The sequence below is a fragment of the Euprymna scolopes genome, chromosome 25, assembly GCF_053919585.1.
Source record: "Euprymna scolopes isolate OS-2025 chromosome 25, ASM5391958v1, whole genome shotgun sequence".
Taxonomy (NCBI): domain Eukaryota; kingdom Metazoa; phylum Mollusca; class Cephalopoda; order Sepiida; family Sepiolidae; genus Euprymna; species Euprymna scolopes.
In genome coordinates this window covers 87,327,072-87,350,881 of record NC_136506.1, presented here as the reverse complement: position 1 = coordinate 87,350,881, position 23,810 = coordinate 87,327,072, and the positions used below count along the sequence as shown (strand labels likewise).

Genomic DNA, 23,810 nt, shown 5'->3' with positions numbered 1-23,810 from the left:
CATGTAAAATGGACAAACAGACAGACAGATATGATATAAAATACTTCACAAATAGCCAAAAGTTAGAACCTGTTGCCAAATTGATGATTAAATATGGTTATAATTGTGCTCATTTTTGCATTAAGTACTAATCCCTATTAATCCTTATGAATCCCTTACACCAACCGGATACCAACCGGATACCATAATACTTAATTGGTTGCACTTCATCATAACAAAAGTTCATACCAAATGTCTGTCAGATCAGTGCAGTAGTTTCTGAGAAAAAGTGGAATGGACAGACAGGCAGACTTCAATAATTAATTGACTTCACCTTATCATAACAAAGGTCCATACACAATTTTAGTCAGATCGGCTCAGTAGTTTCCAAGAAAAAGTGGAACAACCAAACAGACTTATGCAAATATCATATAAATATATACTAGTTGGCTTTGCCGCTATTGGTTTGCAAAGTTTATCAATTGAAATACTTGAAACTAAAATTAAAAATAATAAACATTTTCTTCATAAGTTTCTTGTAAACACAAAACTTTCCTATTTATTTATCTTGTAAACGTTTTGGTTCCCTGACAAAAGGAGGGTGGACCTGTAAATTCAACCTCGTCCGTTCGTCTGTCCGCACTTTTCTTAATAACTATGTCTTGGAATTTTTTTTGAAATTTTACACAAACATTAAGCATGATATGACTAAAAAAGTAACAGAACGGATTTCCTAGGAAAACTCCGGGTCCCCCCCCCCCCCGAGTGCCTTTTGGGTTAAAATGGCTAAAATTGACCCTTTTGTGCTTATAAAAAAAATTGATGCCTTGGATTTTTATAAAACTTTCTGAAAAGTTGTAACTAACTGATTTCTATTGTAACGTAATCCCCCATTGAGGAGCATTAGAACTATGCTGAAGTAGCCTTTTATTCCTAGGTGGCGCCAGATAACCCAAGGATTTAAGATAGAGAAGATAAATATAGATATATTTTAATTCACTGTCAAAGTGGATATATTTGTTTTGTTTTTTTGGTTGGAAGACCTGAGATATTTTGTTATTTGGGAAAAACTCAACAACAGGAAATGCAAGGATGTTAGACGAACATATTGTACTGGCTGAGTGATGGTTGATGACCTCGAGGTTATGGGATTTTTAGTCTTGAATGGGGTCTCAGATTGTTGGGGCTTAGCGTGATTTGATTGGCTGGGGAGACTTCCACCCCACCCACATCGGGTCGATGCGCTCTAAAATTAAACAGATTGCTTGTTGAATTCAGGGAGAACAGGTCGTATAAACTTGCTGTTCCCTGGAGAGGGGCCCCCTCCACCTACCTCATCCAACTGTCTGTCGCTGTCTGTGAAGAGATTTGAGACTTTGGAATTGAATGAGAATTGTAAAAACATTTTTGTACATAATTTTGTGAAAATTAAGCTTCTGTAGATGGACTGCAATTGTTTGTCTTTCTTCCTGCCTGCTGCTTCGATATTCGCTTTCAGCATACCAGATTTCATGTAACAACCTCAGAGAAGTCTAGACGACATGAGCCAAGAATTCAGATAGACAAGAGTCCTTAACCAACTTCTCTCGGGTGAGGTGTTACAATTGGTCGCCGTTTGACCAGGACGCCCTTGTGTTACCACGGAAGAAAAAAAAAACGGTGTTGGGATTGCGTTATAATCCTAAATTATTGGTGGCAGAAGAAAAGACGTACTAAGAAAGAGACAGACAGACAGACGGAAACTTTTGAAAACAAAGGAAGGAGAGACAGAAAAGAAAACCGATAAAGAGACGCCCGAAGAAGAAGAAGGAAAAAAAACGCCTGAAGAAAGACTTTAAATCAGAAAAAGAATTTGCACGCGTGAAAAGGACATTTTGTTTTGAAAAAAAAGGAAGAGAAAACAGAGAGAGAAAAAGAAACGCCGATTGAAAAAAAAAACGTTTGAACATTTTGAAAAAAAAAAGAGAGAACAGAGAGAGAAAAAGAAAACGCTGTTTGGAAAAAAAAAAAATTGTAGCACATGTAAACCATGTAAAAAATAAGAGAGCTTCTGCAGATTTCGTATTTATTATAAAATTATATTGGACTCAATATATAGTAGTGGTTTAAAAACTTTAAAAAAAAAAAAATGACTCGTGCGCCAGCACCGAGAATCGAAACCAAAACATTTAGCTTACAATTTACTTTTTCCTTTGATGTTAATGACTGAGCTATAAAAACATGTTTGCTGCAAGGCTTAAAATTAAAACATGAACCAATAGCTATTACGTTACGCATGCATATTCGTAATACTGTCATTTGACCTTCACCTGGCAAATTCAATTTTTTTTAATTTTCACTCTTTTACACCAATTTTCCCCGGCCAAAACACAAATATAAAGTTCTGCATGGGTTCGAATACCCTATATATTAAGTTTCATGTCTGTAGACCAAAAATTGATGGAGGAGTTTGGTAGGCAAATTTTTTTAAACAAATATATATACGCATACATAAATATATATAGAAAGAAGTTTGTGTTAACTATAACCTTTTTCGCAAATATCACGTAAGTATAAATCATGTAGAATATCTGCATGAATACAATTGCACATAATAGTTAATTAAAGATGATCATCTTATTATAAGAAAACCAAAAAAAACTAATAGGGAATTAATTAAAATGAATGCAATTCCATGACCCATACATTACAAAGTTGTATTTTCTTTTTAAATAAATAGAAAAAAGGCTTTAGATAGGATTCATCAGGCTTATGCCTGAAGAATCCTAGCATGGATGAAACGCGGAATATTCTGTGTAGCTTAAGTGCCATATATATTTTATAACTTAGTACCTAGCTCTACCTACGTATTGAGCACTGCTAAATAAATACTTAAAGTTTAGGCATAAAATTATACTTTCATATGTTAATTTATGTGATTAAATGAAGTAGTCATATATATATATATATATATATATATATATATATATATATATATATATATATATATATATATATATATTATATATATATATGCATAAGCCTGACAAATTCTCATGAGAATGAAACGTGGAATATTCTGTGTAGCTTGATTACCATATATATTTTTATAACTTACTATATATATATATATATATATATATATATATATATATATATATATATATATATATATATATATATATTAATTTCCTTCAGCTATAATCGAAACCAAAACCAAAACTTATGAAAATTTCTGAGTAAAATTATTTATAAAAAAATAGATGACTTGAGTGCCATCACCTACAATCGAAACCGAAACAAAAACTTATAAAGAATTCTTGGTAACATTATTTATTACAAGAAATTGAAGGTCATAACAATGAAACGACAATCACTCGGAAGGAGAAAGATGTAAGCGTGACACACAAAAGAACACACACGCTATCGTATTAATATATAGATTATTATTATTATTATTATTATTATTATTATTATTATTAGTAGTAGTAGTAGTAGTAGTAGTAGTAGTAGTAGTAGTAGTAATAGTAGTAGTAGTCATCATTGTCATCATAATCTATATATTCTTCTTCCGGCTGTTCCAATGGTATCATTAAGATGACAAAACTTCTGAACATTAACATCTTCAATATCCAAAATATATTTTCTCCACATCTGACTTCTCATCTGTCTTGCCCTTCTTATATGTAAAGTGTTTATCACATCTTATGAGGTGCCTTCAAAAAGCTTCCAGACTTTTTTTGTGGGAACACTTTTATTGATAGTACGCACTCTAGTCCCCTTTGAAGTAATCTCCTCCGGCTGCAATGCACCTGTTGTACTATTGTGTAAGTGTTTCAATGACCCTCGTCAAAACCTCTTTCATCTCCTCAATTGTCTCATAGCGATAGTCTCTAAGGTTTTCCTTGAGATTAGGGAAGAACCAAAAGTCACATGGAGCAGGAATTGGAAATACACCCTACTAAAGCCCACCATTTTTGCAGCAGACTTGGCCGTGTCTTGTAGGTATTTATTCCAATTAATGTTGCCCGTGAATGTTAGATTAAGCTGTTTGAACGTTAGACTCTCAGGAAAGTTATTATTAAACCATCAAAATCAGAAGTTGGAAAGATTTCCTATAATTGTTAAACGAAAGGAAGTTTGTTTTGGTAGCACTTAATGCATTTTAGGCCCCGTTTTATTACAGAATAGAGGTCATTTTCTAAGGATTCAGATGGACTGAAGAATTGCATATGAAGTGTTTGGGCGTCGGAATATCAAAAAGGGTAATATCATCCATGATAATCATTGTAGCAAAAATGTAGCAATGAAAGATACTACTCACAAAAGTGGTAGTGCTTCTGTGTACCCTGTCAGGTGACAGGATTGGGGAGGAAAAACAAGAAAAGAAAAACTTTAGTTTGTAAATGAGTTCTTTATATATATATATATATATAAAAATGAGAATGTGTGTGTGTGTGTGTGTGTGTGTGTGCGTGTGCGTGTGTGTGTGTGAGGACAATTCTCAACCTATATACTCAACGGATTTTGGATCAGGATTTTTGGACTTGAAATTTAGTATATAGAATATTCGGACATGTGCAAAACTTTTTTATCGGTTTTCATCTTGAAAAAGAAAAGGGCTGCTAAGAGGTAAAAATTGAAAACTTGGTATGTGGGGGGGGGTGTCATCGGATTTTTATCTGTTTGTCAACTGTTTCACGAATGCGCATGTATGAATCATTCACATGACAAATTACTTATGTTAAGAATAAGTAGGTTTGAAAACACTTTTTAAACATTGTGTTAAGTTGGCCTAATGGTTATCGCACTTGACTCAATGCCGTTAGGTTTTGGTTTTGATCTCAGTTCAAGTATTTAAAAAAATATTTGTTTACTTATAATAAGTGAACTGTTTAGAAAAACATAATACTCGTATGCACATGTCTCAGTTTGTGCATTAATTAAAATATAACATTTATGCAAGCGGCCTACCAGTATGGCATAAATTTGCATATCAGGGGAATAGTGGCTACAGAAAGGATGAATTGGAGAGGACAGGAGATTGAGTTTTAGCCAGATTAGAGAGTGGATGTTGAGGAGTTGGTACGAAGAGCGGCATTGGTGAGGAGTTCTAGCATTTTTTTTTTTTTAAAAAAACGTTTCTTAGATTTGTAAGGAAAAAAGCCTAGCATGCGGGGTCCCCCTCCATGTGTGAAAAATTCACTTTCACCATGATTAATGTTCATGCAAATTTTCAAAAGAATCCAAGACTTGGTTATTGAGAAAAGTGCAAACGGATGAACGATTTTGGAACAATTTTACCCCTATAATGCCCCCTAGGATAACAGCTAGAGTAATCCCAAAAAAATCCATTCTGGCAAAAATTTACTTTCACTATTACTAATGTTTGTGCAACATTTCCAAAAATTCAAGGCGTGATTATTGAAAAAAAAAGTGCGAACAAACGAATGGACAAGCGAGAGTGAATTATTAGGTTCAATCGCTCCCTTGTCATGGGGATCAAAAAAAGAATTTTTGTCTTGGTTGCATTGAAACCATTTTGGACCCCATTTTACTACAGACTGGAGGTCGCTTTTTAAGGATTCAGATTTATTCCCAAAATTCAGTATGCAAAGTTAAGATGCCAGAAGTGGACTCGGTTTACCTAAATATAGAAGGGAAATCGGTAAGCATGAAACGAAATACGAAACCATGTGGAAATAATTTATTTTAAAAAATAATTTTAGTTTTAACACTTCTTGTGTTATCGTGACACAATAAAAAAATGATAAACTTTCATTTTTTTTACATTTTTATAAATAGTTTTTTTTGTTTGTTTTTTAACACTTGTGTTATCATGAAAAAAACTAACGAGAATTTTTATTATTTACATTTTTATAAATGGTGTCTTTTTTGAAGTAATATATTTATGTCTCTCACAAATTTTATCAGAGAAATTTATCATAAATAATGTATGAACGTTTTTTATGAACACTTCTTGTGTTATAAAAAGAAAAAAACTGATTTTAAACATTTTTATAAAAAAGTGTCTTAAAATGAATAAAAGTTTATTACTTTGATTGTTTCATTGTAAAACAAGAAGTGGTTCCATATGGTTTCGTTTTTCGTTTCATGCTTAGCAACTTCCATTCCATATTTAGGTAAACTAAGTTCACTTCTGGCATCTTAACTTTGCGTACTGAATTTTTAAACAGAACCGGATTCAGTTAAATTTTTGAATCAGCGTTTCCACAAATCGGATTTTTTGTAGTAGGTCACCTCATAAAAGAACACCCTTTCATTCCCGGTTGTTAGGTTGTTTTTGTTTTACGGCATATCGACCCTTTTCAGGTTATTTAATGGCAAATCCAGTGATTTTGCGGAACAATTTTTTAATAGAATATATTTGTTCTTTTTTCAAGTCGGTTTCTATTCAATCCATAGTTGGAACCCTAACAGGTACTACCACTCCCGGTCAGAGTGGACCTGGGAGCAACGGCAATTAAAGGGTGACTCCACACTCCCCAAAGCCCGCAAGCTCGAGCCTCACCATCAGATATAGTTTAAGGTCGTATCCAGGACCATTTCATTCCTGGATAACACCAGATGCCTCAGCTAGTTATCACTAGGCATATTCTTTTCATTGTTTTGACTCTTGAGTACATATATATATATATATATATATATATATATATATATATATATATATATATATATATATATATATATATATATTGATATCTTATATGTTTTTATATAGACTGGTGTGGTTCTTGGTTGATTAGCTAAGTCTAACTGTGTCGGATATATACTCGAAAGTCAAAAGAATGTAAAGAATATGCTGTTGTTACAGCCCTAGTAATATATTATTGCTGGGCATTCTGTGTACATTCAGCATGAACACAGACCCCACAATGTCACAGCCCTAGTAATTATAAAGGAACATTGCAGATAGAACCATTTTAATCCAAAGCGAAAATTTATAAGAACAACATCCTGAAAGAATTTGAATATAAACAACTTACTGTTATCGGAAGATTTTCCAAAAGTTCCGACGATTGATTTGACATCTTCGGGTGCAAACAATGATTGCTGGCAGCCTTTCCCAAGAGGTGCTTTTTTTTTGCTGGCATAAATCTTTTCCTTGAGCTCGACAACTTTGTCGTGGTAATGTGTGTTTGGTGGTGGTGAAATGAGTTCCTTGCAGGTTACACCCGCCTTATTACCGACACCATGATAGATCTTTGCGGCCAACTCCCGGTCAGGATCGGATGCTCTTCCGTAGAAGACTTTTTGGACACCAGGATCAGGCTCTGTGAATGCGTGGAACTTTTTAACGATCTCTGGAGAAATTTCCTTAATAAAAAGAGAAATGAATAAAATAAAATAACAAAAACAAAATCATCATCATCATCATCATCATCATCATCATCATCATCATCATCATCATCATCATCATCGTGTAGATCAGGTGATTCTATTGTTGGCACACGTTTCCCCAACATTTTTCTAGACAGAATTTATTCTAGAAAGACATCGGTTACTCATGGGAGGAATCACATGAAGGTTGCCAGCATCCTAAGTGTAATGTTATGACCCTTTAGGCTGTGATTATAGCATAGTATCTGTTAACTGTCGCAAGCGGGGTCAAGGATCAAAACATTATTATTATTGTTATTGTATTTTTGTTAATTGATTTGAGCGACGGATGGTCGCTGGATCAGTTATTATGATTAGAAGAATAAACAATTAAATTACAGAAGAAATGATTGACGTGTGAATCGCAAAAGGAATGTGAAAATAGAAAATATATTTAAACATTATTTTGGGGTTTTGAATAAACAAATAACTAGTTGTGGATTAGGTTGGTCTGAGACACGTAATTAGGTGACGTAAAAGAACATGTGATGCAGTTAGTTTTGGAGAGATTGAGAGAGTTGAGGATTGACCACCAAAGCGGACATACGTCTAGACAGGGGTGGACAGACAGCTAGAGAGCGAACTGTAAGAATAGAAAATGTAGACAAACTGCAGATCCTGTGAAAACCATTTGAGACAACTGTAATAAATTTATATTATAAAAATATAACGAGTTGTTTTAATGGTTTCACAAATAAGAACAGATGTCTCAAAAATGGTGCTGATCGTTTTATGGTTCGTCACGGAGCCGCGGAAAGATACAGAAGAACTCTTCAAGAAAAAAAGGTATGAAGCATATATTATTCTTCTTACATATGAACTGTAAAAATATCCTGTGTGATAAGTCTGATACAACATGATTCAGTTTACACGTCAATATCATGTCCTCATACATACATACATACATACGATTTATACGTTTACTATCTGTCTGTTAAAAGAACAATATCTTACATCCACTTGATAACACATGACACGTTTTAATATATCATCTCCTCCAATATAAACCAATATACAACATAAGTAAAAGTGATTTTTTTGGAACGAACCGGATTCGAACTTGGAACACCCAGATTGTCACTTTGTGTTGTTAAATACAACAAATTAACAAGAAAATTATTTCAAATAAATCAAAATTTGTACTAATTTCATCGTGTTTGCTTGCTTTACAGTATACCAAACCTTTTTCTAATAATACAGAATAGTTAACATTCAAGAATTTGCATACAAAAAGTACATATGACATATATAAAACACATTAGAATTGTTGTGACATGGCTCGAACATATGACTACTGTACACGTTTATTTAAGGGAAAAAACATTGGTTGTGGTCAGTTGAAGCTACAAGTTATTATGTAGACACATAGTGTCAATAACACAGTTAACACAGTACAAGCTTGGACCAACTTGCTTGTATTCAAGTTAAATGCAGAGAGGTCAAAAAGCTAAGACTGACAGACTTCAAACTCATTGACCTCCATTGACGGCGCATTGTACCTGCATGCTAGCAGGGGTCACAAAGCAGGTCAGTGCATTGTGAGTGCAAACAGGTTGTTTTCAAGTCTAATATAAATAAGTTCTTGTTGAGCAGCCCTCTTATATAATCAAACTGTACCATTCCCCATTCCACCATCACCAATTGGGACAGTGTTATCTCTATCCGACACTCATTAACCCTTATCCTCGAGTGACCATTGGACCTTAATAAGTGGTGACCTTCTAGTAAAAAAAATACATAATTTATATAAAAGGCATTAGAAATAAGTTCTCTACAAATTCCACATAGGTTTAATGTGTAAAAGTGACCCTTTTTCTTCTTTTCTTTTATTGAAATCGCTCTAGACAAAGCATAAAGCCATTTGTCATAAGGAGTTAAAATATAAAAATAAAAATATTATAAAATAAAAAAATCTAATAATAGCATTAGATAGATAGATTCTGATCCGCAAAACAGCATATATATATATATATATATATATATATATATATATATATATATATATATATATAAAGAGAGAGAGAGAGAGAATATGGAAGGAGACAGATAGACAGACAGACATATAGTGTTTTATATATATAAACATATATATATATATATATATATATATATATATATATATATATATAATTTATAAATCTCATTATGTCTGTCTGTTTCCATATTTTCAGACTCTTATCTTTTCCGAAAATAAAAGTTGCAAAGCGGCGCTAGGGGCCTCAAATGTTTGTATTTCTCATGGAACGTTCTTTTATGGGTTTTTAGCCGGTTAAAATAGTTTTTAAGGGTTAAAATAGTTCTTAAGGGTTAAAATAGTTCTTAAGGGTTAAAATAGTTTTTAAGGGTTAAAATAGTTTTTAAGGGGTCAAAAAGAGATCAAAATTGAAAAAGTCCTTATACATTTTGTATGTTCATCTTAGTTTATTTTTAATCAGTTCATATGCATGTCACGTTGGTACAGTGGTAACGTCACCAGCTTTGAATGCTATGCAGTTTTGCTTTTGGTTTCGATTCTAGCTGATGGCACCCAAATATTTTTTTTTCTTACTTTTGAAATTGCGACTCTATAATAATATATACAAAATCTGGCCACGGTAAAATATCATATTTAAGCGTATTTTACGACCGGGCAAAGCCGGGTGCCCCCCCCTCTCTCCCGCTAGTATATATATATATATATATATATATATATATTAAGTTTGACAAGAAGGTACTTGTAAAATTTCTAATTTTGATTTTAAATTATGTATTTTCAAATGAGTTTTCGTTATAATATATTTATATATCATTTTAAAGAGCGTTTTTCACTCTACCTAATCGTTTAAACTACAATTGTTTGAAAATAATAATGTCTTCTTTTCAGAACATTGAATACAAGATGGAAAAGAAGCAAATTCGAATAATTTTCTTATTTAAGACGGAAAAAAAGTAAATTTGCACAATTTTCTTTTTTAAATTCAAGCTAGGCCAAAAAGCTGCTGAAACAGTTTGCAATATCAATGAAGCACTTGGCTCAGGAACCATTACTGAATGCACAGCACAATGGTGGTTTAAGAAATTTTGTGACAGCAATAAGAGTCTTGAAGATGGTGAGCGTAATGGTCGGCCATCGGATGTTGACAATGCTCAATTAAGAGCCTTAGTCGAAGCCAATCCACGCACAACTGTTCGAGAACTTGCTTCTGAATTAGACGTAACATACGACGATTTCCAACCACTTGAGAGAGATAGGAAAGACAAAATCTTTAATAAATGGGTGCCTCACGAAATGAACGCAACAAAAGAAATGCCGTTATGAAGTGTCATCTTCCCTTCTTTTACACAACAAGAACGACCTGTTTCTCGACCGGATTGTGACTTGTGATGAAAACTGGGTTCTTTACGGCAATCAGTGATGCTCAGTTCAGTGGTTAGATGCTGACAAAGCTCCACGACACTTCCTGAAGCCAGAGTTGCACCAAAAAAAGGTCTCATTTATTACGTGGCATATTATCACAAATGCTGTATGACGAAAATTTGTGAAAATAAAATGTTTGGCTAAAAAAACATCGGAAGGGGTTAAATAGCATGTAATTATTATTATGAAGGAAGATAATAATCTTGCTAATTTAAAAAAAAAAAACTAATGGTGTGTTTTGACTTGTTTTTAGCATAACTGAATTACTTCCCTTGTTATTAGGTCACATCTTCTCAAAGAAATATAGTGAAGATCAAAAACTCATTTTTTGGTTTATTTTTTTTAAATAATGCAGTAATATTTAAGTACTTCTGACACGCCAATTAAGGAGATATTGTTGCTTTTAATTGAAAGTGACACAAAAAGTCAGTAGATACCATTGCTTTTTTTTTTTTTAATCAATTTTTTCGTTTTGCGAAGTTTGCAATTACAGTGTAATTGCACCAAATTTTGAACCAACCTGATATTAATCCATCAATAGAATTCCCATGTCATAATTAAACAATGAAGTCATATATTTCGTTTCTTTTTATTGTTTCATATTTATTGCGATTGTTTAATAGTTGTGTGCATATTCTTAAATTATTGGCAAATTTTCACCAGAAAAAAAAACTTGGCACTCGTGAAATTTTTTTTTTTTTTTTGCTTTTGATGACATTTTTTTTTTTTTTTTTTTTTCAGTTTTGAAGACGTTCACTCATAACACGAGGAGAGAATCAAAGAATTTCTTCGAAATTGCTAAAATTTCATAACCCCTTCCTCTCTCTAAATTTACCTATCTCTCTCCAGTTATCTATCTAGGGTAAAATTTTACTTTCTTTACAACTCTCAAGACTAACCTTTAAAATGACGACTTAACAGGTGTTTGGGTATGCTGAAAACGAATATCATAGTAATGTCCTATTTTAACATCGGAAAAATTTCCCAAAAGTATTCAATTCAAATAAAAAATTGAATACAAAGTTTATTTGCATAAAAATAAAAAATAAAAAACACGTTAGATAAGATAGATGAGAGAGAGGGGGTAGGGGGTAAGAAAATTCCCTCTTTTTTTTTTCTTTTTTAGATAGATGGGAGAAAGACAAAGAGGGGAGGAGGGGTTAAGAAAGTTCCGTTTGTAATCTCTCTTTAGACAGGAATATTCACCGATCACGAGAGAGTAACAATTTTTTCTTGATGATGGCCACAAAGTGGGTGTTCAATTTAGTAGACTATTATAACTAAAGACTGATCCCCGACGATAAAAGGTCATTAAAAAAAATTTTTTTTTTTCAAAATCATTTTTTTTCTTAATCTGAAAGTTAAGTTTGTAATCAATGAGTTTAACCGGAAAAAAAGTATAAAAAGGGATAAATTGTAGAATTTAGAGATGAGTGGGGGCAATATTCTTTTTTTTTTTTTTTTTACAAAATTTAACTTTCGTAACAAAATGTATAAATTGTTTTGAACAGTAATTATTGGAAAGTTTTTTTTTGTTTTTTTTGTTTTTGGAAAACAATATTTTTCCCCCACAAAAATTCAAACTTTCGCAAGAACTTCTTGAATCGTCTTCCCCTGTTCCAAGTGGATGTCTCCAAAAATGAAGAAAAAAAAAGTGTCCTCGAAAGTAAAAATCCGCAAGTGCAAAAAAAATGTTTTATGTGTGTGCTAATCATTTTATTTGTAAGTAAAATATATTATATAAAAGCAGTCAGGGAAACGGGTTAAGTCCGTTTATATATATTAAATGCTGTATTGTATATTTGACAGTCACTTGGCAACGAAATTAATGTTTTAAGTGCAAATTAATTATTAGACAAAACAATAGGTGAGAATAGATAATACTTTCTTGAAAACTTTTTTGACTGAAGCAATTTCGTTTTTCGGTTAATTTGGATTTTTGTAATAACCTATTCCTACCATGCAACAGATTTTTTTTTTTTTTACTTTAAAAAGCTAAGATCATAAGAAAAAAAGAGATGAGTTTTGCTTTTTTTTTTTTTTGTACTTTTGTAAATTAAGGTCGTGATCAGAGAAGAACGCAAGAAAAAATCAGTACAGACATTAAAACGATTTTATTTTGTTAGTTTTGTTAAATATCATTCCCTAACAGAGATACCTGTGCTTTGCGCGGGACTTTGCCGTACGCTCGGGTACCCGCTTCATGGGCACCCTTGCAGTAAGTGGATATTGTAAGAGCAATTATTGCTTAAGATGTTTAAAGTGGTGGACCCCAACTTGGTGTGCACCATCCCTAGGTGGGAGAGTTTATGAAGAACCGCATCAAATATGACCTTAACCTTTAACATTGACCTTGAAAAATGGTGTACACCAGACCTATATCGGATACCATCATCATGTCAGGTTTGGTCATGATTGGTCCAGTGGTGTGGGCTGTAGGAGAGTATATGTACATAGGCTATGACATTGACCTTTACCTTGGAAAATCGTGTGCACCATCCCTAGGTGGGGGATATATCATCATGTCAGGTGTGGTCATCATCGGTCCAGTGGTGCTGTAGGAGAGTCATACACACACACACACACGAATGCTACTACTTTATATATATATATATATATATATATATATATATATATATATATATATATATATATATATTATATATATATATATATATATATATATATATATAGATTTATATTATTCTTAATGAATATTATTAAATGAGTAATCATTTTGAGTTAAAATTCGGGTTTGTTTTTGTAGCAGCTGACACTCGCTACACACAGGCAGAAGCTAATTCTCACAATTCGAGATTTCAAATTCATTTTCTCCTGGCTTGTCCAATCACAAGCCAGCTCTCAATCATGTGACAGAGTATATAAAAGGCGAAATCTGAAACTCTCAACCCTCTTTCAACCTGACACTGCCTGGGAGCAAACTTCGCCTGTGGCTTTGGCCCCTGGCAGAACGTGAGTACAACAAGCTAGCTATGGCTCTCCTCAAACTCACATTTATTTCGCCGTGTGGTACCCTAACAAGGACATACACCGACACACACGCGCGCGCACGCACACACACACACACACACACACGCACACACACACGCACACACGCACACACACACACATCTACTCTTTCTTACTCTTTGTCCTGTCTCTGCTATTGGATACACGCTACTACCTATAAACATGTGTAAACAGAACTGAACTATTCTCTCCTTCAACCAGCCGGCATGATATTAATTCCATCTTTACACAAGAACACTTCAACCTACTAACCCGTTTCTCTCTTCTACAAATGCTACTAACGAAAATGACAAATAAAGTTGTTTATTAATACTGAATGAAACTCCATTGCGCTGTCTCATCTCTAAATATTTTCCAATCCACAGATATACAAAAGAGTTGTCAAAAAACAAATGCATAACAAATAAATGTACTAGGTTTCTATCATCATTTTGTTTTATTTCTTATCTTGAAGTTTTTGTCGAGACTTCAAAGATATAAAAAGACATTGCGGCCATTTTTCTTTATGTTCTCTGTTAGTGCTGAGCACCACTTGTTTTTCAAACCGAATAAACATTTTACATTAAATAAAAACACTAAAAACTCATCCAGTTAGGTAAAAACGTAACTTATCTTGCCTTTGATAACATTTATTTGTTATATAATTGTTTTTTGACAACATTTTTTTTTACAACTTTTTCGTACCTCTGTGCATTATAAAACAAACCCTACAATTCTATTTTTGTTTTTAGATAAATACATCAGGTCAAATTCAGTGGCCATTTTGTTTTGATTTAACTTATTCACAAAATGTTGACACATTTTAAGCGTGCTTTTCTCAATTTTACATGCATAATACTAACTGGATTTTAAATGGAAATAATTTCCCATTTAGCAATATTCAACAAAAACAACAGTATAAAACCATTTTTAATGTCTTTACCGATTTTTTTTCTCTTGTTTTTTTTTTTCTGAATAATCCAAACTTTAAGGGGATCAAGAAACAAATCCTCTGCCTGATAAAGTTGTGAATCATCTAATAAAACGTTTTTTGCAAAAATGAATTTTTTCTTTATTTATGTCATTTAATTATTTGCATCATTTTCTTCCTCCACTACACCTCATCTCAATTTCTCGTTTTCAATTTTATCCTTCTCCTCTCACCACTCCCTCTACCTCTGTTCCTTTTCAACATCCTTTCAAAAATCTATTTCTTCTTTATTTACATCATTTATTTTTTAACATAATTCGCCTCATATTACTACATCTCGTTTCATTTGCCATTTATTTATGCTATTTTTCCCTTCCATCACTTCTCCCTCTGTTTCTTTCTAAAAATCTTTCCAAAGTGTATTTTTATTATAATTTATGTACCCCCTGCCTCCTCATTAATAAGTTATTACGTTGTCCTTTAAGGTTGGCAGAATTTCCGGTACCTACTGCTTTAGAGGTAGCTTATAAAACCCCTCGCATGAGTGTGCACTGCTTCTTTTTCACCCATTTTTTATTTCAGCAGCAAGATACGGTTGAAGTTCAGTGACACAAGCCCAAGACAGCAGTCACAGAAAACCTGTCCACTTCCTACTGTTATCAATTTGAAATTAAGACTATTTGATGCTAAGACCTAGACGGCAGTTACAAGTTAGCCATCATTTATCACTGAATTTTTGCTTGGATTTCAACCAAGGACAGCATGAAAAGAGCCAGAATTGAGGGATGCACACATTCAACCAGTTACCCGAACTTTCCACTCCAGATAAGTTCTCGCAAAGCACATTTTTGGCAAATCTTCTTTTCTGTACAAATAATTTTTTTCTCATATCATGCATTTGTTCACCCATTAAAATTGTTTTAAATATTGTATACACGTGTCATGTTCCTTCTCGCAAATCAACACCACATTTCTGTTCCAGATTGTATCCTTGATTTTTTTTTTTTTTTTTTTTACATAAACATCACCACTTATCAAGGCCGATCGGCCACTCAAGGATAAGGGTTAAAGAGTGTAGAGTAGTCAAAAGGACAATATAGTAATCGATAGTAATGGAAGTTTGGTAAATTTGTTAACTTAAGTGGAACGGCTCATCAGAAATTTGTTCATGTTGGACTTGAAGACAACCATATTATAGAAAGCTGGAAAGCAGGAAAACGGAAGACAATTCCACAGGCGTGCAGTTCTAAGAAAGAAGCTTTGATCATGGAATCTATGTTTAGGTTTAGGCACAGATAAAGAGTGGGGAAAATTATTGATAATGTTTTCAGCTAGTCTAGTGTTTCTTGTGAAAGTTTGGCGAGGGGGGACCATAGATTGAAGCTCAGTTGAACACTTTCCATGAAAATAACGATAAAGCAGAGACAAACTCGCAACATCTCTTCTGTGAGACAGAGGTTGCAGCGAAGAGAAAAGGACATCTCCCACCAGGCCACGAAGTCTATTTTGAACCCTATCAAGGCAGGACAAGTCTTTTCTGGTAGCTCCTGCCCATATGTGGCAACAGTACTCCATCCTTGGACGTATCTGGCTCTTATATAGATAGAGAATTGCATCAGCAGTGAGATATCTACTGGATCGATAGAAGGATCCGACCATTTTTCCAGCGTCCTTGGCAACAGATTTGATGTACGTATTCCATTTAAGATCAGGAGTAAAGGTCAAGCCCAGAAGCCTGTCAAAACTTGAGGCCTCCCCAAGACGAGAGCCATTCATTTTAATTGATGCCAGATGGGGATCAGAACGTTGATGATGTAAAGATAGAAGCTTGGTTTTAGATGCATTAAAAGTAACCAGCCACTCCTTTCCCCATTGTACAATGTGATCAAGATCAGAGGAAGCGAATCGGAGAGAACTTGGTCGTTTACTTCTTAGATGTGCTACCATAGATGGTAGTGTCATCAGCAAAAATGTCTACGAATGATGTAAGGATGTGATTTGGAAGATCATTAATGTAGATCAGGAAAAGAGTTGGGCCCAGGATGGACCCCTGAGGGACTCCAGCATTTATACTGTGAGCTTCTGATTTTTGCCCATCAACTACTACTCTTATGAACCTATCAGAGAGAAATGATTTAATAATTGAGAAGACATTTGTTTGTTACCGCATTCTCATGTGTGAAAACTGAATTTTTTTCTGGAGTAAAATTAATCCCAATACTTCTTTATTTATGTCATTTAATTAATTACATCATTCCCTTCCTCCTACTATTCATTTCATTTCCCCTTTATGTACATCATTCCCCTTTTCCAACATGTTCTTTCGCTATAATTTCCATTCAAAAGTGTTTTCAAAGTATCTTCCTTCTTTATTATATACATATATACTAGCCTGGTGCTCAGAATTGCCCGGGTGTTTGGAGGTGTGTGTTGAGCAAAAAAAAAAAAAAAAAGTGGTAGTAGGCAGGCAGGCTCAAACCCATACCGCGAAGGAGGAAAAAAATGTGAAAAAAAAAGTGACGTTTTTGCCGTTGTGTTCATTGTCAAACCGGAAGTGGCGAACGTTTAAGTTAAAGCTAGTCAATCGAAATGAGGGGATGACTTTCGAAAATATTAGCGAAAAACGCGACCCTCCCTGTAGAAAAGTGCCCAGTTGAGAGTGAAGGAATTAATGTTTTTAGCCGATTTTTCGATATTTGTCATCCGAAGGGTTGGGATTCAAAACGATACAGATCTCATGAAAATTCGTCACCTCTATCGAAAGTTTTAGGCAGACAACATACACACATACATACATCCATACATACATTTAAACAGACAGGTGAGATTTATATTATAGATTTACTAATAGCTGTTAAGTACTGGTTTTGAAGCACAAAATTTCAGATTAACACTTATATCCTATAACATGCTCTCATTCTGTTAGCAAGGACCCATGGTGCAGTGGTTAGAGTTCTGGAAAAATTCAGTTATAAAAGTGACATTCTTTTGAAAATTGAAGGTTCAATCCTCAGTGTGGGCGACCAGAAATACAATTGCGAATTACTTAGAACTTCTATCCAGTCATGGCTGACAGAACGGCAGTATTCTATTCCTGTAAATTAAAGGGTTCTGTTTGAAATTCTGTGGAGATTTCTGAGTTCAACAGAATTAGTTTGAAAATGAAGTGAGTGTGGAGTCCATTTAGGATTACCAGTGGGATTTGCATATTATTGAGCAGCAATAAAATATAGACTGTTGGACATTTGTGACCGAAACTTGGTGGATAAGGCAAGTTTATTTGTACCAAATATGGTTGGATTGCAGAAAGGATTGAGACACGAAGGGCGGGTAAATCACTGACGTTTTGACAAAAAAAAAAAAAAATTTCTTGCAGGTGTCAACTCGTTTCTGCTTTCTTACCAATAAATATTTTTAGTGTATCATCGAAAATTATTAAATAAAACATTAACTATCCAAAGTAAATTCTTCAAAATGTTTTTTTTTTCAGAACATTTCAAAGAATTGTTTTGAAAATAAACTTTAATCCAAGCGCAGAAAGTATTTGGTAAAAAAATGATTGAACACTTATCAAAATTGGTGCATTTGTTTTTTTTTTTTTTTTTTTTTTTTTGCTAACCTTTATACTCATCTTCATAGTTGTTGTTGTTTCACCACGTTTCGGCTGACTCATCCTCTGGCCTTCTCCAGGTGGTTAACCGCGATGGGATAGGAATGCTGAGTCCTGTTGTAACTGTAACACCAATAATTACTGCCTTCCATAGTTGTTGTTGTCTCAATACGTTTTTGGCCAACTCATCCTCTGGTCTGCTTTCGGTAGGATTGAAACTGCTATCTTCAGACAATGCTCACCTGCAATCGTAGAAATTCAGCGCCTCTATCTACTGCGCCATGTGACTCGAAGGATAAGTTGGTCGAAACAGATTGAGAGAGGACAAGAGAAATAGGCATACAAAGAACTAAGAAAATATTTTAACATGTATATTGTGTATTCATTTTTTTGCAGACAGTTATCCTTATTTTCATAATTGCTGTTGTTTCGGCCAACTGATGCTTTGATCTTCTCCAGCTGGTCAATCGCAATGGGATAGGAATGCTGAGTCTTGGAACAGTATGCCCAGTAATTACTGCCTTCCATAGTTGTTGTTTCAACACATTTTTTGGCCAACTCATCCTTTAGCTTGCTTAGATAGGATCAAAATCGCTATCTTCAGACAATGCACACCTGCGACCATAGAGACTCAACCCCTCTATTCACTGCGCTACTGGCCCTGAAAAACAATTAAGGTTGGATTTATCTGATTTTCTAAATCCAAGTTTGTGTATTCTTATCTGATCTTCCATTGTCAGGTCCATACAGAATGGACAACATATTTGCTGGATATAGTTGTAAATGACTTGATACAATTGTAATATATAACAAGTGAAGCATGCCTGGTCCCCATCGAGTGCACAGTAAATGAGACATAAAAAAAATGACTAACTTCAGCATTTAACCCCCCCCCCCATTTAGCCCCAAAAGTCCCAATGGGATGTCAAATTTTGGTGAAAATGAACAAACGGTGCAGTTTTAGGTCTTAGCATATGTAAATTTGAGTTCTGCACCATGCAAAAAAGAAATGACTAAGTCCAGCCCCAAAAGTCCCCAAGGCCTTAACATATTTAAATTTGAGTTCTGTGCCATGCAAAATTGCTAAATAGACATACACAGAAAATTTTGGACATATATGTTAAAGTAGTCCCAAAAATGAAGTGTTTTTATTAGCGCTAAAAGAGCCCCTGGGGCACACCCAAGAGTTACCACAGAGCATAGACAAACAAAATTATATAGAATCAGTTTGTTACAACTTTTCAGAAAGTTTTATAAAAATTCAAGGCATCAATTTTTTTTAAAAAGCACAAAAGTGTCAATTTTAGCCATTTTAACCCGAAACACACCTCTAGGGGGGCAACCAGAGTTTTCCTGGAAAATCCGTTCCATTACTTTTTTACTCATCATGTTTAATGTTTGTGCAAAATTTTTAAAAATTCCAAGAGAAAAGTGTGGAGCGTTCTGTCCGCGTTCTGTCCGTACCCCCACTTTGTCTGTCTTTCTCTGCTCTCCTCCCTCACGGGGGGGATCCGAGCTGATAATTTACAACCTTCCCGCAAGGGAGGGTCGGAAACACTTTCTCTCTTCCCTCCACTAACTTCCCATTCCCTCTCTCAGTTCTATCTTCCCTCTTGCTGCCTTTTGGCGCCACTTCTTTTTGGCGCCAAAGTCGGCTCCCCACTTTCGACGCCGTCTCCACGTCACTCCTTTCGGTGAATTTTAAAAGAAGAGGGAACCAAAACGGACACCCCCCAGCCCAGGGGCCACCAGTATGGATACCCCCAGCCAGGGGGCCACCAATGTGGATACCCCCGGCCAGGGGGCTACTGCTCCCCAAGAGGATGACTCCCCAACAGGAGGAGCAAAAACAAACCCTAACGGGGCGTACCACCAGGATATAGCATCATAGGGCGCTCTCCAGGAGAGGGAAACTTGACCAACAGCTTCCCCCGAGGGCAACTCCCCCCAGAGGGGAGCAAAACCAAAATCGGTTGTAGCATCTCACTCTGACCACAAAAAGGAGGAGGTGCTAGGCAAAAAGGACAATAAAGGGGACAGAGCTCCCCAGGAGGGCTGCTCCCCCAAAAGGGGAGCAGATCAAGAAAATGAGAGGCATACCGCCTGGACCTCATAAACGAGGAAGGGGCAAATGCCCTCAAAGTAAACAAAAAAGTTCATGCTCCCCAAGAGGTCGACTCCCCAAAACGGGAAGCTGCCCCCGAAAAAGACTCTAACAAAGGAGAGTCAGGCCCAAAAGACACTGAAAAGGGAGCCGCCCCCCAAAAAAGCGACACTCCCACAAAAGAACAGACTAAGAAATCTGGGGAGGCAGGAAGCATCGCCAATAAACAGGCAGGGGCGACCACCATAAAAGACCAAAAACGGTCTAACTCCACCAAAGACGCCATACTAACACCAACACCACCAAGAGAGTCTGCGTGGGGGAAGACCATAGAAAAACAACTGTCCCCTCAAGAGTATAGAGACCTGTACCTGACAAAGTACAGACAATACATAGAGGGGGCAGATATAAAACTCATACCAGGTGCCTGGGAGGCGATTGAGAGCAGAGTCCGGTCCCTCGTCATTTCCGATATACCAGATAACCGACTCCTGGGGGTGAAGAAGGAAGCTATGGCGGGGCTTCTCCACAAACTTAATATCTCGGTACTATACCTGTACTAGAGGAGCTTTGCCAGGTGGAACATCTTCCTACCCAACAAGGACGATGCGGAGAGACTCTTCCTCCAAGAAATAAAGCATGAGAGAGTCAAACTAATGCCCGAATACCAGGGCAAAAGAAGGACTCGGGTGTAGGTGCTTAATGTGCCAACCCAAATACCTGTGGAACTGCTAGGATGCCTCTTCAGCCAGTATGGTGAGGTGGAACAGGTGACCTCAGTATGGTCAAAAACTGGGACTCACCTGGGCTGCTACACAATAGCAATGAGGCTGAAGAGGGAGGGTGTTCAAGCGATAACAGCGCTGCTGACATACAAGGACGACAGCATGACGGTAGTGGTGGAGGGTCGTCGTCTGCACTGCTGGTTCTGCCAAAAGCAGGGCCACATGGCTAGGAGCTGCCCCCAAAGGGTAACCCCCTAATCAAACGACCCAAAATGCGGTCACAACCCCTGAGACAGCACCCACGCCAAAACAGGAGGCAACAACCCCTGCAACCAAGGCACCAACCCCAGCTCCAAGGAAAACCCAAACCACCCAGGAAGCCAAGGGGGAGGAATGGAGCACGGTAGTAAGACAAAAACGGAAGCCCATAATCCCTTCCGCCATCGTCCCACCACCAGCCCAAAAATCGTTGCAACAGCCTGTGCAAATGCAGGAGCAACAACAGCCACCACAGTCGATGCCGCGGAAACAGCTGCAGCAACAACAACTACCACAGCAACAAGAGCAGCAAGTGCAGCAGAGGCAGCAGCAGAAGCAGAAGCAGCAGCAACGACACCAGCGAGAGCAGCAGCAACAAAAACAGCCGCAGCAGCAACTAGAGGAACAGACACAACCAACGGTCCCCTCATCAATCGAGACGGGGGATAAAGTGGAGAAAAGACTGCTCCTCTGAGGATGAATCCGCAAATGAGAGGGAGAGGAAGGGGGAGGAATGGAGCACCTCACCTTTCCTCAGTTCATTCGAAAAAACTTTTTAAAAATAAATAAAAGAAGAAAAGGGGAAGAAAAGGTGGCCCTCACTCCCTGTGAACATACACCACCCCTAACAACAAAATCCACTTCCACCCCCAAACCTGACACCGCACCAACACCAGATAGAAAGAATGAACCGAGGGAAGGGAGAGACTCCTCTGCCTCTCGCAGAGCAACCAAATTAAAAGCCCTTGTGCCCGAGGAACTATGTTATGTAGACCCTCTATCTGTGGCAACAGACATTTCCCATCGGCAGAGGAAAAACCTCTGCTCAATTACAAACAGATAGAAAGGAAAGATGTAAATATCCCCTCAAATTTCCTGGACGCCCCACTCCTAATAACTTTTGTCAGAACGCCAGAGGCCTGCAAGACCAACTTGTGGACAAGGCTGCAGGCCACTGAAGGGGCATTTCCAGGAATAGAACTGGTTAAGAAAAATGACCCTTCTCTTGACGAACTGTCAAAACAATGCAAGGGAAGGGTCCCAGTGTTGGTCCATCCATCACTCTACAGGGCCATGACATGAATTTATGCTTTGGACGAGAGAAGGTCAGGATATGAAAAACCTGACCACCTTGAGCATGGCACATAACATCGGCGTCCTCTCCCCAGCTGACTTTGGAGCTGAGTGTGACACACCCTAAGGTAGGTACCATGGCTTTGAATTTGACTAGTTTGAATGCGAGGGGCTTGAGATCATCAGACCGGGCGGCTCGCCTCTGGCACGACCTCTTGTCCCTGGCAGTGGATGTGGCTGCAATTCAGGAGACGCATTTCGTTTCCTCTATGGACTCTCAGTTTCCGGCCCGAGATTTTGAGGTTTTCCTAGCATATGGCAGCCCGCAGGAGAAGGGAGTTTCTGTGCTGGTTAAACGTACCCTGTCGACGACGGTCGACGTTGTTAATAGGGATGCGGTGGGCAGGCTGGTTGTGGCCGATGTTGCCGTAAAAGATTCTGTGTTTTGAGTGATCGCGGTGCATGTGCCCAGCACTGCTTGTGAGAGGGTTTCATTCTTCAGTCAGCATAACGCGTTTGTAGATTGTCGGAAGTGGGTAGTGCTAATGGGGGATTGGAAGGACATCTTAGACACCAAGATAGATAAAGTAGGAGGCAATGCTAGAGGATCGGAGAGGTGCAAGTCCAGCCTGGCTGATCTGATGGCTAGATGCGGTCTGGTCGACAGGTTTCGGGTCGAGCATCCGGGATGGGAGATGTGGACGTGGACCAATAACGTTTCCTCCTATCCAAACACTTACTTGAACAGGATGCTAGTTAGGAGAGGCGAAGTAGATTTCTTATCTTGTCCCACATTCACTTGGCTAGGCCAGACAGACCATAAACTAGTTATGGCCCAGCTGAAGCTAGTAAATAGGTCTAAGTTAGTGGCTCACTGGAAGTTAAACACCTTCCTTCTGGAGATACAAGACTTCTAAGAAAAGCTAATAGAATTAATTCAAAAAGCACTATTGGGGGGGGGGTTACCGGGAGTAAGTGATGGGTAGGTATAAAAGCCAAAATTAGAACCTTCTCTGTCAAGTATGCCCAGCGTCTCACACTAGATAAGGCCAAGACGAAGAAGAAGCTAGAGCAGAAACTAGCTCGGGCGACAGGGGAGGGTGATAGGGTTAGTCAGGAACTAGCGAAGCAGGACCTTCTGAGTGAGAATAACGAGCATTATGAAAGTCAAGTAGTCAGAGCTACAGAGATATCGAGATCGTGTTGGAGGTGCTCGCTCAGAACAAAAGAATTACAGGGACCAAGATAAACCGCAGCAAGTTAGTAGGACTGCGGTTGGGCGCCTGGAGTGGCAATGCCAACCTCCCGGCACCTTTCAGCTGGATGGACGGATTGCCCGGTTC

At 36.9% G+C, this 23,810-nt stretch overlaps 1 protein-coding gene and 1 long non-coding RNA gene across 2 annotated transcripts in view; both read right to left on the bottom strand.

Annotated features, from left to right (window-relative positions):
* Positions 1–23,810, bottom strand: part of LOC145247491 (uncharacterized) — a 534,006-nt gene that overhangs the window by 253,984 nt on the left and 256,212 nt on the right. The window lies entirely within an intron of this gene.
* The window catches only part of LOC145247485 (EF-hand domain-containing family member B-like), a 185,265-nt gene that overhangs the window by 118,211 nt on the left and 43,244 nt on the right, over positions 1–23,810 (bottom strand). Inside the window, exon 3 of the mRNA XM_080109294.1 lies at positions 6,966–7,296. Within this exon, the coding sequence (XP_079965420.1) occupies positions 6,966–7,296 (331 nt within the window). The remainder of the gene's footprint in view (positions 1–6,965; positions 7,297–23,810) is intronic.